At 37.6% G+C, this 17,232-nt stretch overlaps 1 protein-coding gene across 1 annotated transcript in view; it reads left to right on the forward strand.

Annotated features, from left to right (window-relative positions):
* LRRC69 (leucine rich repeat containing 69) overlaps positions 1–12,510 on the forward strand; it is a 139,454-nt gene extending 126,944 nt beyond the window's left edge. Inside the window, exon 9 of the mRNA XM_044744093.2 lies at positions 12,179–12,510. Coding sequence (XP_044600028.2) covers positions 12,179–12,298 — 120 coding nt within the window. The 3' untranslated portion in view covers positions 12,299–12,510. The remainder of the gene's footprint in view (positions 1–12,178) is intronic.
* Positions 12,511–17,232: the final 4,722 nt, after the last annotated feature.

Raw genomic sequence — 17,232 nt, forward strand, 5'->3', positions numbered from 1 at the left:
GCATCTTTTCTGATCATAATGCTATGAAACTAGAAATCAACTACAAGAATAAAGCTGGGAAAGGGCCAAAAATGTGGAGACTAAACAACATGCTACTGAACAAACAATGGATTATTGAAGAAATTAAAGAAGAAATCAAATATTATCTGGAGACAAATGAAAATGAAAACACACCATACCAAATGATTTGGGACACAGCAAAGGCAGTCCTAAGAGGGAAATTCATTGCAATACAGGCTCACCTCAATAAGCAAGAAAAATCTTACATAAACAACCTCAAACAACACCTAACAGAATTAGAAAAAGAAGAACAAACAAAGCCCAAAGTCAGTAGAAGGAGGAAACTAATAAAAATTAGAGCAGAAATAAGTGATATTGAATCAAAAAAGACAGTAGAAAGGATCAGTGAAACAAAGAGTTGGTTCTTCAAAAAAATTAACAAAATCGACAAACCCTTAGCTAGACTCACTAAAAAAAAAAAGAGAGAAGTCTCAAATAAATAAAATTAGAAACAAGAGAGGAGAAATCATAACAGATACTGGAGAAATACAAAAGATCTTAAGAGAATACTATGAAAAACTATGCCAACAAATTGAACAACCTAGAAGAAATGGATAAATTCCTAGACTCATACAATCTACCCAAACTGAATCAGGAAGAAATAGAGAATCTGAATAGACCAATCACAAGTAAAGAAATAGAAACAGTAATCAAAAACCTCCCCAAAAATAAGAATCCAGGACCAGATGGCTTCTCTGGAGAATTCTGCCAAACATTCAAAGAAGATTTAATACCTATCCTTCTCAAACTATTCCAGAAAATAGAGGAAGATGGAGCACTCCCTAATACGTTCTATGAAGCCAACATCACCCTGATCCCCAAACCTGACAAGGACAACACAAAGAAGGAAAACTACAGGCCAATATCACTGATGAACATAGATGCAAAAATCCTCAACAAAATTTTGGCAAACCGAATACAGCAATATATCAAAAAGATTATACACCATGATCAAGTGGGATTTATACCAGGGACACAGGGATGGTTCAACATCCGCAAGTCAATCAGTGTGATTCACTACATTAAGAAAATGAGAAACAAAAACCACATGATCATCTCAATAGATGCAGAGAAAGCATTCGACAAGATCCAACAGCCATTTATGATAAAAACCCTCAATAAAATAGGTATAGAAAGAAAGTACCTCAACATAATAAAGGCCGTATATGACAAACCCACAGCCAACATCATACTCAACGGACAAAAACTGAAACCCATCCCTCTCAGAACAGGGACAAGACAAGGGTGCCCACTTTCACCACTCTTATTCAACATAGTACTGGAGGTTTTGGCCAGAGCAATTTGGCAGGAAAAGAAATAAAAGGAATCCAAATAGGCAACAAAGAAGTAAAACTCTCGCTGTTTGCAGACGACATGATCTTATATATAGAAAACCCCAAAGAATCCATAGAAATCTATTAGAAACAATCAACAACTACAGCAAAGTTGCAGGGTATAAAATCAACATACATAAATCAGTAGCATTTCTATATGTTAAGAATGAACTAACAGAAAAAGATCTCAAGAACTCAATCGCATTCACGATCACAACAAAAAGAATAAAATACCTTGGGATAAATTTAACCAAGGAAGTGAAAGATCTATACAACGAAAACTACAAAACCTTCGTGAAAGAAATCGACGACGACATAAAGAGATGGAAAGACATTCCATGCACATGGATTAGAAGAATAAACTTAGTTAAAATGTCCATACTACCTAAAGCAATCTACAGATTCAATGCTATCCCAATCAGAATTCCAATGTCATTCTTTACATAAATTGAACAAAGAATCCTAAAATTTATATGGGGCAACAAAAGACCCCAAATTGCTAAAGCAATCCTGAGAAAGAAGAACAAAGCTGGAGGTATCACAATCCCTGACTTCAAAACATACTACAAAGTTACAGTAATCAAAACAGCATGGTACTGGTACAAAAACAGTTGTGCAATCAATGGAACAGAATTGAAAGCCCAGAAATAAAACCACACATCTATGGACAGCTAATCTTTGACAAAGGAGCTGAGGGCCTACAATGGAGGAAAGAAAGTCTCTTCAACAAATGGTGCTGGGAAAACTGGACAGCCACATGTAAAAGAATGAAAATCAACCATTCTTTTTCACCATTTACTAAAATAAACTCAAAATGGATCAAAGACCTAAAGATTAGGCCTGAAACAATAAGTCTTCTAGAAGAGAGTATCAGCAGTACACTCTTTGACATCAGTTTCAAAAGAATCTTTTCGGACACCATAACCCCTCACATGAGGGAAACAATAGAAAGAATAAACAAATGGGACTGCATCAGACTAAAGAGCTTCTTCAAGGCAAGGGAAAACAGGATTGAAACAAAAAAAACAGCCCACTAATTGGGAAAAAATATTCACAAGTTATTTATCCAACAAAGGGTTAATCTCCATAATATACGAAGAACTCACACCACTCAACAATAAAAAATCAAACAACCCAATTACAAAATGGGCAGGGGACATGAACAGACATTTCTCCAAAGAAGATATACGGATGGCCAATAGACACATGAAAAGATGCTCATCATCACTAATCGTCAGGGAAATGCAAATCAAAACTACACTAAGATATCACCTTACACCTGTTAGAATGGCAAAAATATCCAGAACCAAGAGTGACAAATATTTGAGAGGCTGTGGAGAATAGGGAACCCTCATATACTGTTGGTGGGAATGCAAACTGGTGCAGCCACTATGGAAAACAGTATGGAGATTCCTCAAAAAGTTAAGAATAGAAATACCTTATGACCCAGCCATCCCACTACTGGATATCTATCCTAAGAACCTGAAATCAGCAATTCCAAAAGTTCCATGCACCTCTATGTTCATTGCAGCATTATTCACAATAGCCAAGTCATGGAACCAACCTAAGTGCCCAGCAACTGAGGATTGGATAAAGAAGATGTGGTATATATGTACAATGGAATACTACTCAGCCATAAAAAAGGACAAAGTCGTCCCATTCACAACAACATGGATAGACCTTGAGGGTATTATGTTGAGTGAAATAAGCCAGACAGAGAAAGACGAACTCTGTATGACTCCACTCATAGGTGGTAGTTAACATATGGACAAAGAGAACTGATCTGTGGTTGCCAGGGGAGAAGGGGGTGGGGGGAGGGCACTAGGGGTGAAGTGGTGTACCTACAACATGACTAATAAGGATGTACAACTGTAATTTCACAAGAATGTTAACTTTCATAACCTTAATAAAAAAATTACTTTGTCACTCCATAAATATTTGACAGTCTACTTTAAGCAGGAAACTCTGGGTGCCAAGTACAATGCAAATAAGTAGGGAGCCTATTTTGTTACAAATGGTTTAAATGCGCAAGCTGAGTTTAAAATCTGAAGATGTAAAAAACATTAGCAATATAAACTAAATGTCAAATGAGTGGTGGAGACCAATTGCTTGAGAGCTTCAAAGTAGAAGGTGAGATCACCATAGGTTGTCTGACCTGGGAAGTGCCCAGAAAGGTGCTAGAACTTGTACAGGGCCTCAACATAGGTACAATTCAGGTACATGGAGAAGGAAAGAGAGAGGTTATTTTAAGAGAAGAGAATGATATGGAGGAGAATGAATCATGTTCATAGGGCAGTGAATCAATTAAGCTTGTTTGTGGATTGGAGTGGGAGGAGGAGAAATTATAAAAAAAGTTGGGGTCAAATTCTATGGACTTGTCAAAGGATAAAATAAGGAGTTTAAACTTGATCCTGTTAAGAAATGGAGTCCTACTGAATATATGGGGACAAGTCAATGATATAAAGAAAGATATATTTTAGAAGGAATCATTTGACAGTACTGTGCTGGGTTAGTGGAGGTTGAAGAAAAGAGACACTGAAAAAAAGAAACCACCAATTAGAGTGGTTGCCTACTGTGGATATAAGGTATAAGATATAGGTATAAGGAAAGGAAGCACTATGAGGTAGGAAGGAAGATAGAACTTATTGAGTGATTGGATATCAGAAACCTCAGAGGTGGGTGAAGGAGAAAATCAGAAAATTCCAAAGGGAGCTGATTTGGGAGACAAGACCCCAAGCTTCATTTTAGACATATTGAGTTTCAAGTGATGCAAAGATAATTCAAGTGAATATGTTTAGCCATCAGTTGGAGACAGATAAGAACAGCAAAGCAATATCTTTCTATGCATTATTTGAAAATGTGCACTTTCCAACAACTTTCCTTCTTCCAAATAGTTCTGCAAATTATTATTAAACTATAATCAAAATCGTACATTGGTGAAAGAAGCTGGGAAGCATACTATGACTAATACTGATATAGAATTTAGTGAACTTAGATTCTATTCCTGTCTCTGCCTTGAACTATGAGGCCTAAGGAATGTCACCTTCCTTCTCACTGTATCTGGATTAGTTTCCTTATGTGGACAATTAATGCATTAGACCCAAAGTCCCTTCTAGCTCCAAAGTGCCTTGATTCCATAACAGGGAGAGGGGCTGTCATAGTCATGCTTTTCATGGTCTTGTTAATTTGGAACATGATACCAGTATTAGTTTTCTATTGCTGCTGTCACAAATTGCCATAAACTTGATATCTTAACAACAAAAATTTATTACAGTTTAGTAGGTCAGAAGTCCAACATGGGTCTCCCTGAGCTAAAATCAAGGTGTCACCATGGCTGTATTCCTTTTTGGAAGCTCTATGGGAAAAGTCATTTTCTTAATTTTCTCAGCTTTTGGAGGCCACTCACATTCCTTGGCTCATGGTCCTTCCTCCATTCTCAAAGCCAGCATCCGCACATCTAGTCCTTCTCATATAGCATCACTTGGACCTCTCTTCTTCCTCCCTCTTCCACTTTTAACAATCCTTGTGATGATATTGGGTCCCTGTGGATAATCTAGGATAACCAGTCTATCTCAAGATCCTTAACTTAGTCACATCTGCAGAGTCCCTTTGGCCATTTAAGGTGATATACACATTCACAGCTTCCAGGGATTAGGACATGGACATCTTTGGGGGACCGCGGTCATGCCTACCATAACACCTTTTCCCAAGAAAACAGGAAACCATTTTGCTCTTTTTTCCTATTCTTTGTGCTTCATGTAATATTGAAACCTTATCCAAAGCTTTACTTTATACTGTGTAATATAAATATATATTTTGATAATTTTTGATTTCTCAAAGTTTAAAATATGGCAGTGATTGTCACTGAGGCATATTTTGAGTTATTTTTAAAAAAATTTCTCAATTCTACCATTCAACAAATATATAACTTAGTAAACTTGCATATTTAAACTTGACGTGCAAAACTACTTTTCCCTAAAATAGGGAGGGGATATAATCATATGTTTATTTGCTTTAGGAAATAATGCATTTCACTGTCAATAGTAAAGAGTGAAAACTTAGAATTTGGTATAACATTTCACATTTTAAAGCTTTTTGTTAAAAGGTATACTTTCAAAATAAAAGCATGTCTAATCATAGACCAACTTCTTTTCCTCTTTTGACTTTGGCTTGACAAAAAGGATCTTTCAGTGTTTCAATTTCTATCTGTAAACAATGACCAAAGCAGTGATTATCTTTGACAGAATTGTGAGGTTTTGTTAATTGAGGTTTGTGGAGAGATGTCCTCTATAAGAGGGTGTGTCACTATTCCTTTGTAACATGCTCATTCAAATGGAGAAATGTCATACTGATACCACAAGCGGAAATAGAAATTTAAATGGAAATCAAGGGGTAACGTATTAGAGACTTCCTTTTTTCCTGCAAACATTGCTGAGTCCAATGACACTAGATGGAAAAGTATGTTACCAAGGAATTATGTTGAGTCCATTTTTCTCAGTAAAATTTCCAGGAAACAATTCATAGCTCTGAGAAATATTATATCAGAAATAGTAATTATTAAGCTAGAGAATAAACACAAGCAAGGTTCCATATTCAATACAAAACTGATAATGGCTTTTAGTAAAATAAGTTCCTAAAAAGTTCAAGTGTTTTACTCCGATTAAAAAATAATACCCTCAAGAAGGCAAAAGATGGACACAGACACTTTGCATTCTTGCCTGCAACAAGAGCCAACTCAAATTTTGCCTGTATAGTTTCTTAATGACACAAGGGAAATGGCTAAAAGCACAGTAGAAATAGAAAATACCTTTGATAGTTTCTAGTGTAAACTTTTCACCTCATGGGGAAACTGGACAAAGCAAACTGAGTAACTCTATGGCTCCACTTGTTCTTGGTTTGTGTGTATTTTTTGGTAACCTCCTGCTCTTGGCTCATGGCTCTACTCTTTCTCCTAGTTTCTTAAACAGGAGCTGAGTGAAATGTATGTAACATGGTTTATTTTGATAGCCTTTTAGTTCCAGATGAGATGTTGTGGGCAGGAATATAACTGGTTGGATGAGAAGGTTGTCTACTATATGGAAATGGAAAAGACCTCATTTAGCTTTTGACTTTTGTCACTAGTTCTCCAAGCACAATTTCAACACTTAGCCATTATAATCCGATTAATCGATATGATCTCATAAAGAGTAGATTTAAAACACTATACATAATGTGTCTATCATTAGAAAATCATTTATGAATTATTTTTACCTCTGGACTAATGTATTTATTGCTGATGTCCATGATTCAACATTTTATGGTCCATTTATTGTTTATACTGTAATGTTTCCCCAACATAATATGCACATTCTTGAATTTTTGCTCTCATAGTTCACCCTTTCTGAATGTCCTTTCGTGTCCTCCCCAGGCAGCCACATCCTAGTCATCTTTCAAGACCCACCTCACCATGTTCTTTTATTGTGAAATCTTGCTTACTATGCAGCCTATGATGGTGTCTCCCTTCTCTGCACTCATATCGAAACTATCATTGGGTTGAGCCTTATGTTTCTAGTTATTTTTTGTGTTTGTGTCTTATCTTTCCAACTAGATGCTAAAAAGATTCTTAGAGGCAGGGACTGTTTGTTGCATATCTTTGTGTCCTTGGCACTTTGCCTAATATCATGCAGGTTTTAGGTTGCTTGTAATTTGTCAGAATTCTTGGTTGCAAGTTGAAGAAACCTAACTCATACATTAACTCAAGTAGTGAAGAATGCCCGGGGATGAGTCTGGCTGAATATTTAGTCTTGTTGGATCAGGTACCCAAATTTATCATCAGAAATCTGTCCTTCCCTGTGTTGTCTCTGCTTTCCTTTGTCTTGGTTTTGCTTCCAGGTAGGAGCTCCCTAAATTGTGCCCTCTGGCAGTAGAGGGAGAGCTTCCCTCTGGCAGTAGATCCTGGGATAGCTCTGGGACTGATGCTCATTGGCTTTATTAGACTCTCTTGGGTCTTGTGCAGGGCCTGAGTTATGTGGCTACGTCTTGAGCCAGGATGTGGGATCAGTTGACCTCCCCTTCCCATAATATATGCACTGAAATCAGAGAAAGGGTGGTTCCCCAAAGGAAAAGGTGGGCTTTTGTGCCAGCAGAGTGGGAAATGGATGCTGGGCAGGCAAAAACAAGATGCCCATTGGAGGTTTCGCTAAATGTTTGCTGATTGATCAACTAAACTTCCTTTTAGGAAAGAAGTCAGGTTTGTAGAGGTTCTGTACCATTTTCTACCTTCATCCAAAATATTTTGTCATTAGAATAGTGCCATGTATCCTCTGAGCACTTAATAATCACTGTTGGAGGTGGATGAATGTGATATAACATATGATTTGGCTCCCCACTGATTTATCACTAGGGTTGAAAGGCTATTATTCTCTCAAGGATGGTTTAATACTGTGCTTAGATGGTTGAACCTTTAAATGGTCCCACAAAGTTCTTTTCTGGAAGAGTGAACAGAACAGTAATGAAATCTCTCACTGTGGATTTTGATGGCAATGACCCAATGGGTTCATGATAAAACTAAGCAGCATTATCAACCAGTTAAACTACTAGTTGTGTGACTCTGTTTTGGATTCTCTCACTGAGAGTTTTGTTGACTTCGGAAGTTGTTTACAAAGCATGTAAATGGTAAGCTTTTGAGGTTGCCATTATATCCGGCATTAGTGGTCAGGACATGTACACTAAGTTAGCTAACAAGGTTTTTGACTGCCTATTTTGCGCATTGAGAAGTGACATCAGAGATATTTGAAGTACAAAAAGTTGTCATATATTGAAAATTTGCTTGAAACCAAGCCAGAGAAGATCTTAATGAACATCATAGACAGTGAATAAAGAGTATTAGGAAGATAAATTTACATCGGAAATGGATGCTGGACAGGTTAAATGAAGATGTTCACTGGAGACTTCAATAAATGTCTGCTGATTGATCAACTTCTGTAGGACAGAAGTCAGATTTGTGTAGGTTCTGCACCATTTTTTACCTTCATCTCAAACACTTTCTGGCTAGACAATATAATATGTTTGGATAAAAGCATAAATAATAATCCTTTATTATTTGAATTTTGTTTAGTGTTGAATCTATCTTTTTTAGCTAGTTAAGTTTGTTTATTTGTGTGTGGGAAAAGATCAAATCAAGCACAAATGGAGTAATGTGTCCTTTAGAAGTCAATGTTCTGGAATCTCTGAGAAAGCTAAAATTTTTTTTTTTTGTAAAGGTAAACAGTTCATTAGTGCTTTCATTCATGGATTTTTTGTTTGTTTTTGTTGTTTGATTTTTTATTTTTGATTGTGGTAACAGTGGTTTATAACATTACATAAATTTCAGGTGTACATCGTTATGTATTTCGATTTCTGTGTAGATGACTTGCTCACCACCCAAAGACTAGTTACAATCCATCGCCACACACATGTGCCTAATGAACCCTTTGCCCCTCCTCCCTCCCACCTTCCCCTCTGGTAACCACCAATCCAATCTCTGTCTCTGTGTGTTCGTTTGTTGTTGTTTTTATCTTCTATTTATGAGTGACATCATATACGGTATTTGACTTTCTCCCTCTGACTTATTTCACTTAACATAGTGCCCTCAAGTTCCATTCATGTAGTCACAAACTGCTAGATGTCATCATTTCTTATGGCTGAGTAGTATTCCATTGTGTATATATACCACATCTTTATCCATCCATCCCTTGATGGGCACCTAGGTTGCTTCCAACTCTTCACTATTGTGAATCATGCGGCAATGAACATAGGGGTGCATGTATCTTTATGCATTTGTGTTTTCATGTTCTTTGGATGAATACCCATCAGTGGAATAGCTGGATCATATGGTATTTCTATTTTTAATTTTTTTAAGAGTCTGCATACTGTTTTCTATAGTGGCTGCACCAGTTTGTACTCCCACCACCAGTGTTATGAGGGCTCCCTTCCATCCACATCCTCTCCAACACTTATTGTTTCCTGTCTCGTTAATTATAGCCATTCTGATGGGGGTGAGGTGATAACCCATTGTAGTTTTGGTTTGCATTTCCCTGATAGTTAATGATGTTGAACATCTTTTCATGTGCCTGTTGGCCATCTGTATATCTTCTTTGGAGAAATGTCTGTTCAGATCTCTTGCCCATTTTTTTTTTTTTTTAAGATTGGCCCTGAGCTAACATCAGTTGCCAATCTTTCTTTTTTTTCCTTCTCCACAAAGCCCCCCAGTACATAGTTGTATATTCTAGCTGTAGGTCCTTCTAGGTCTGCTGTGTGGGGTGCTGCCTCAGAATGGCTTGATGAGCAGTGCTAGGTCTACGCCCAGGGTCCAAACAGGTGAAATCCTGGACCGCCAAAGCGGAGCATGCAGACTTAACCACTCAGCCGCAGGGCTGGCCCATCTTTTGCCCATTTTTTAATTGGGTTGTTATTTTTGTTGTTGAGATGTATGAGTTCTTTACATATTTTGGATATTAACCCCTTATCAGGTATATGGTTTTCAAATATCTTCTCCCAGTTATTAGGTTGTCTTTTCATTTTGTTGCTGGTTTCCTTTGCTCTGCAGAAGCTTTTTAGTTTTATGTAGTCCCATTTGTTTATGTTTTCCTATTGTTTCCCTTGCCAGGTCAGACATGGTACTTGAAAATATGCTGCTAAAACCACTGTTGAAGAGCATACTGTCTATGTTTTCTTCTGGAATTTTAATGGTTCCAGGTCTTACACTCAAGCCTTTAATCCATTTCTAGTTACTTTTTGTGTATGATGTAAGTAGTGGGCTAGTTTCATTCTTTTGCATGTGGCTGTCCAGTTTTCCCAACACTGTTTATTGAAAAGACTTTCCTTTCTCCATTGTATATTCTTGGTTCCCTTGTCGAAAATTAGCCGTCCATAGATGTGTGGTTTTATATCTGGGCTCTCGACTCCATTCCATTGATCTGTGTGTCTGTTTCTGTGCCAGTACCAGGCTGTTTTGGTTACTATGGCTTTGTAGTATATTTTGAAATCAGGGGGTGTGATACTTCCAGCTTTGTTCCTTTTCCTAAGGATTCCTTTGGCTATTCAGAGTCTTTCGTTGTTCCCTAGAAATTTTAACATTCTTTGTTCTATTTCTGTGAAAAATGTTGTTGGAACTTTAATAGGGATTGCATTGAATCTGTAGATGGCTTTAGGATGTGTGGACCTTTTTTTTTTTTTGAGGAAGATTAGCCCTGAGCTAACTACTGCCAGTCCTCCTCTTTTTTTGCTGAGGAAGCCTGGCCCTGAGCTAACATCCATGCCCATCTTCCTCTACTTTATATGTGGGACGCCTGCCACAGCATGGCATGCCAAGCGGTGCCGTGTCCACACCCGGGATCCAAACCGGTGAACCCCAGGCTGCCGAGAAGTGGAACGTGTGAACTTAACCGCTGTGCCACCGGGCCGGCCCCTGTATGGACCTTTTAACCATGTTAATTCTTCTAATCCAACAGCACAGAATATCTTTCCATTTCTTTGTGTCTTCAATTTCTTTCAACAATGTTTTATAGTTTTCAGTGTACAGATCTTTCACCTCTTTGGTTAAATTTATTCTTAGGTATTATTCTTTTTATTTCAATTCTAAATGGGATTGTATTCTTAATTTCTCTTTCTGCTACTTCGCTGTTAGTGTGTAGAAATACAACTGATTTTTGTATGTTAATTTTGTATCCTGCAACTTGACTGTATTCGTTTCTTATTTCTAAAAGTTTTTTAGTGGGTTCTTTAGGGTTTTCTATATAGAAAATCATGTCATCTGCAAATAGTGACAGTTTCACTTCTTCCTTTCCAATTTGGATCCCTTTTATTCCTTTTTTGCTGATTGCTCTGGCTAGGACTTCCAATACTATGTTAAATAAGAGTGGTGAAAGTGGGCATCCTTGTCTGGTTCCTGTTCTTAGAGGGATAGCTTTCAGTTTTTCTCCATTGAGAGTGATATTAGCTGTGGGCTTGTCATATATGGCCTTTATTATGTTGAGGTACTTCCCTTCTATACCAGTTTTATTCAGTTTTTTTCATAAAGGGATCCTGTGTCTTGTCAAATGCTTTCTCTGCATCTATTGAGATGATCCTATGATTTTTATTCTTCATTTTGTTAATGTGGTGTGTCACGTTGATTGATGTGTGGATGTTGAACCATCCCTGCATCCCTGGAATGAAACCCTCTTGATCATGAAGTATGATCTTTTTAATGTATTGTTGTATTCAGTTTGCTAGTATTTTGTTGAGGATATTGATGTTCATCAGTGATATTGATCTGTAACTTTCTTTTTTGTGTTGTCCTTGTCTGGTTTTGGTATCAGGATAATGTTGGCGTCTTAGAATGAGTTAGGAAGCCTCCCCTCCTCTTCAATTTTTTGCAAGAATTTGAGAAGGATGAGTATTAAGTCTTCTTTGAATGTTTGGTAGAATTCACCAAGGAAGCCATCTGGTCCTGGATTTTCATTTTTTGGGAGGCTTTTGATTACTGTTTTGATCTCCTTGTTGGTGATTGGTCTATTCAAATTCTTTATTTCTTCTTGATTCATTTTTGGAAGGTTTTATAATTCTAAGAATTTATCCATTTCTTCTAGATTATCCAATTTGTTGGCATATGGCTTTTCATAGTATTCTCTTATAATCTTTAGTATTTCTGAGGTGTCCGTTGTAATTTCTCCTCTTTCATTTCTGATTTTATTTATTTGAGCCCTCATAAAGCTAATATGTATTTTATTTAAAAATATTTATTGAGCACTGTCTTAACTTTATTTTTAATCTTTGCTTTTTAGAACTGGAAGATAAGCAGAAATCTACAGCTTGTACCTCTTCGAATATTAATTTGTTCTTACAAATGTTTTAATCAACGTGGCCCTAACGTATTTGGAATTGCTCAAGTGGAGAGTAGGTGAGAAGCTCATTTAGAGCCTCATATGACTTGCCCTGTCAGCTCTGCACACAGTCAAATTATGCCCTACTTATGATACCATATTGTGTCTCTTCTTTTTGTCAGTACATTAAGCAAAGGAAAAAAAAATAATTTAGTTGTAAAGATCCCAATACAAGCACTGCAATCTATCTTTAGATTGTTTTGACTCTAGGTGTACTGTTTCTTCTTTGACTTAAAAACAAAATAAAAATTGGAAAATAACGATCTGTGTGGCAAGTGAGTGTTATTTTTTCCTGTCATTTTATGACCACTACCTTCTTTTTCTAGTATTAAAGAGACTTTGATGGGGACAAGACTTATTTTATGAATGTTTTGCAGTTGAAAGAGAACAGCATTTTAGCACTAGACAGTTCTGTCACATTTGTGTGATTTCAGTTGTGCTCTCCTTTCTTTCCTTTTTTTTTTTTTTTTTTTTTTGGTAAGTGAGATTGATCCTGAGCTAACATCTGTGCCAATCTTCCTCTATTTTGTATGTGGGATGCCGTGCTTGATGAGCAGTGTGTAGATCCACACCTGGGATTGGTGTACGTGAACTATGCCCTGGGGCCAGCCCCCATTGTGCTCTTATTTCCAAGAGGCACTAACATCTTATTGAGTAAGATAAAACCTTCATTCCACTTAAAAATGAGTAGCAGATTGGAAACTCAGGGTTGGTTACTCCTAACCTCACTTTGTTCCTTCTTTTAAAGCTTTAAATTTTTTGTTTTCCACAAGAGAAACTGACAGAAGCCAGGACAGTAGTGTTGAAATGAGAATTTGGCTCATTTTCTCTGAAGGACAGCAGAAAAGTAGGGAAAGAAATTATGAAAATGCATAGTATAGTTTGCACAGACCAGTGGTTTTTGGAAGTGTGGTTCTGTCCAGCAGCATCCTCATTGCTGAAGAGCTTGTTAGAAATGCAAATTATCTGGCCCCACCCCAGACAGAAACTAGGGAAGAGCAGCCCAGCAATCTGTGTTTTAACAACTCTTCCAGGTGGTTTCAAAGCACACTCTCATTTGAGAACCACAGGGATAGACTAAGACAAATTTGCTCTGGGTTCAGAAAAGCAAGAAATTTAATCATAATTTTATATTTAAACCTCACTAGAAATATATTTACTGATGTAACTGTTTGGTTGTCCTTTTGGTGGAAAGCTGAGTGGATTTTTATCTTCCATATATTCTATTATCATGTTACTTTCTTAAGTAGACCTTTTATTAATTCACTTCAGGACACACTCCTTTCTACGTCAGCGTTGTCTCTGGCATACCTGGGAAGCTAACTCAGTGGAGCACAGCCAAGAGGTCCTCAATTCCAAAGAATACGAGTCAGGCCCCACTGAGAGATGGGGCCTCAAGTTAACTTTCTGCAGGCTCCATTAAACAGGAATGCATTTCAAACAAAAATAAAAAACAAAGTGCAAATGAAAATCATAGGAGCTCATTAAAAAGGAGTTACAGGAATAAACTGTGCATGTTTATTAATGGAAAACCATTCAGAAAATTGATTTTGATTAGGGAAATATTTTTATACAAACTATGCTGTTGAAAAGAGTGTCTTGTTTACCATTTTAATCCCATGACCTCAGCCACAATTTATGTGCCATCTTGGTTCTGGGGAGAAAAGTTGTATCCATTCATTCATTTATTTAGTCAACAAATATTTCAGGTACCCTTAAAGCTCAGGTGACATAAAAAGAGAATCTCGACCCTCTGTCTCCACCTTTTCACCCCATTCTCTTCATATCTCAAGGTACTAAGACCTGGTTTCTGTCCCACTATTCCAAAACTGGTCTTCCAGAGGTCACCAGTGACTTCGTACCAGTCCACCTGGTCCTCATCTGCTTGGTCTTCCCTGCAGGTCTGGGCTCAATTGACGAGCTTCTGCCTCTTGGAATTATATGCCTTATTATTATTCTCTGATAGCCTATTCCCCATACCTTTAATTTAATTCTCTTCTATACCTTTTTTCAATAACAAGTATTCTATGAGATTCTCTACTCAGTCCCATTTTCTTCTCTCTTAGCACTTAATGTTTTTACCTGAAGGAACTGTCTACTCCCACCAGTTTTATTTACATTTATTTATCACACTTGGGTGTTTAGCTCCTGAATCTCCTCCTCCTCTTCCTCCTCCGTCTCCCCCTCCCCCTCCTCCTCTGTGTCCTCCTCCTCCTCCTCGTCTTTCTTCATTTTTAACACATTTCCAAGCTCCTCAACTTCAACATATCTAAAATACAACTGATTCTCTTTTTCCAAATTGTTATTTCCCCGTCTATTCATGTATTAAACAAATATTTACTGAGGGGCTACTATCTATGGGACACTGTACTCTGATCTAAGAATATAGCAGTGAACAAAACTTACAGGGCATCTGCTTTCAGAAAGTTTACATTCTAATGGGGCAAGGGAGGCAAGCAAGAAAAGAATAGAGAAATGATATGGTGATATGTACTTTGAAGAGAAGTAAAATAGGATTCCGGAGATAGAGAATGATGAGAATACTTTTCATATAGGGTAGTCTGGGTCTGAGAAGGTAAAATTTGATTGGAGATCTGAAGCAAGTAAGGGAATGAGCTCTATGGATATAATGAATATGGATATAATGAATAAGAATCAGTTGAGTGTTTAGCCAAAATTCAGGAAGATGCTAATAATCGAATGGGTGCTAAAGAAAAATCATGACTCTGAGGTCAGGAGATTTAGTGTTGCTGAATGCATAATCATGCATCAAGTGTCACCACGGGGACAAGACCAGAGAAGGATGCATCTGCTTCTGCTCTGTGGAGCCACCCCATGTTCCGAATCATTGGTTAATTAAATCAGAAATTTAATCAATCTTACTCCACGTATATGTGCGTATGTATGTGCATGTGAGTTTGTGGTCTCTTCTTGCCAATCTGAAATACTATTGTTGGAACCTGAAACACTGCAAAATATTTTTATTTTCTAACAATTACAACCAACCTTTATACAGGTGAAGTTTAAGCAACTGAAGCATGAACTCTGTATTATTTGGATTCAGGTTTTTTCATGTTTTTGTCTTTTCTGTGGGTGCTTTCTGAAATTTTTGTTGTTCACTCACATTTGCCTCAGAAGGACATGAGAGTAAAACAGAAAAACTCAAGTCTCTTTTACTTGTTATAAACTCTTATCATCTGTGTTGTGGGGAAATAGTTTCAAACAGAAGAATATATATTATTTTCAGATTATTAATGAATTTTATTTGTCCCCAGTTACTAATTTCCTCCCAGTCACTAATTCTATTAATGAATGTTTATATGTCCCCAGTTGCTATGAATAATTCAAGCATAAGCTCTGAATATTTATATTTGTGTATCTCCTTTGTCTACACAATCCAAGATGGATTTTCTTCATTTAGTTACTCAATATTTCTCACAACTTTTCAGAATGGTGTTAGTTGAATCGATTGAATCAAATGAGCTACCTAAAGTAATGGTATTTTTTTTTAATAATTAAAGCAATAAGCCCTTAAGGATATTTGTTTTCTATTTTACCTTTATGTTAAAAAACATTATTTTCTTTACACTAACATATGTATTAATGGAAATTACTGAGAAAGTTTTAAATGAAGGTAAATTTAATTTTTTTTCACCTGAAAAAGCTTCTAAAAACTCCAGAATAACACTTGGAACTCTCATTGGCATTTGTTCATAATGTATCTCTTTGTATCCTTGTTGTATAGCTTATTCTCTGGACTGCAGCTGTGAGAAAATAAATGGCTAGAAGTCACTTGCACCTGCTAAAGAATTGTTTTGCTTCTTGGCAGGAGAAAGTCCCTGAGCAGCTTAGTTGGCAAACCCGCTGCCGGAACTTTGGGAACTTTCTGTAGGCCCCAGGGCTTCAGATCTCATGAAGACTCTGACCTGCAGTTCGGAAGGGACCTTGAGACTCCTAGACCAGCCATAGCATACCAGGATTAATGAGGCGACTTTTAAATAATCCTCATCCTGCTAGAGTGGGTGCCTTGGGGGTTAGAGCAGTCACCTGAGGTGGAAAGGAGTCCAGGACGCTTTTCCTATTTCTAGGTACAGGGTTGGAGTGAGGGAAGATGGCTAATAAGGCAGCCCTATAAGTAAACGTGAGGGTCGGTGGTGGGTGAGTGGGCTACAAAAGCTAAAAGAGCAAGGCTGCTTTAAAAGGTGGGGTGGAGAAAACAAAGGATCTATAATCTCAGCAAGTCATGCTATCCAAGGGCCACTGAGAGATCTGGCACAATCAAGGGCAAGTGTTTGGGCCTTGAGAGGAGAGGGGACTAGTCAGCATCAGTGCAGACTCAAGGTGAGGGAGGCGGTCAGTATTAAGCTTGGATCATGGCTCATAGGCAGATAGCATGGGGCAGGCCCTGCGTAGGGCAGGGTCTTCACAAGGGCCATTTTAGGGAAGTCTCTGCCTTTTATTCCCTCAAATAAGTCGATAAAAATTTGGAGAGAGAGAAAAGCTGGGTGTATTGGAGGATGGGGAAGCTGGATGCAGAGGGATAAGGATCCTAAATAGCCACCACTCTCCTAATAAAATTAGAAAAAGCTTCCAGTCAATTGAATTATAACCCAAGCCTTTGATTTCTTCCCAGTGTAAATTGGGGTTACATATGATTTATTATTTTATCTTTCCAAGTAGAAGCCAAAAAAGGGCATTTAAAATGTTTTACAACTTACCATTTAAAATGTCTCAGTCAAGGGGAGGGATCCAAGATGAGGCCGTGAGTAGTCCTCTTTGTCTCTCCCCCTTCGAGCCTACAATTATTTAGACACTTATCGCTTGACAAAGGCTATCCAGACAGCATCTCAGGACGTCTGAGATACCCACGCGACTATACATTGGAAGGCGGATGGACTTTCCTCCGGGAGGATGTGGAAATAGGTGAAAACTCTCCGACCCTGACGAGCAGCCTA

Source organism: Equus asinus, chromosome 12, assembly GCF_041296235.1.
Source record: "Equus asinus isolate D_3611 breed Donkey chromosome 12, EquAss-T2T_v2, whole genome shotgun sequence".
Lineage (NCBI taxonomy): Eukaryota > Metazoa > Chordata > Mammalia > Perissodactyla > Equidae > Equus > Equus asinus.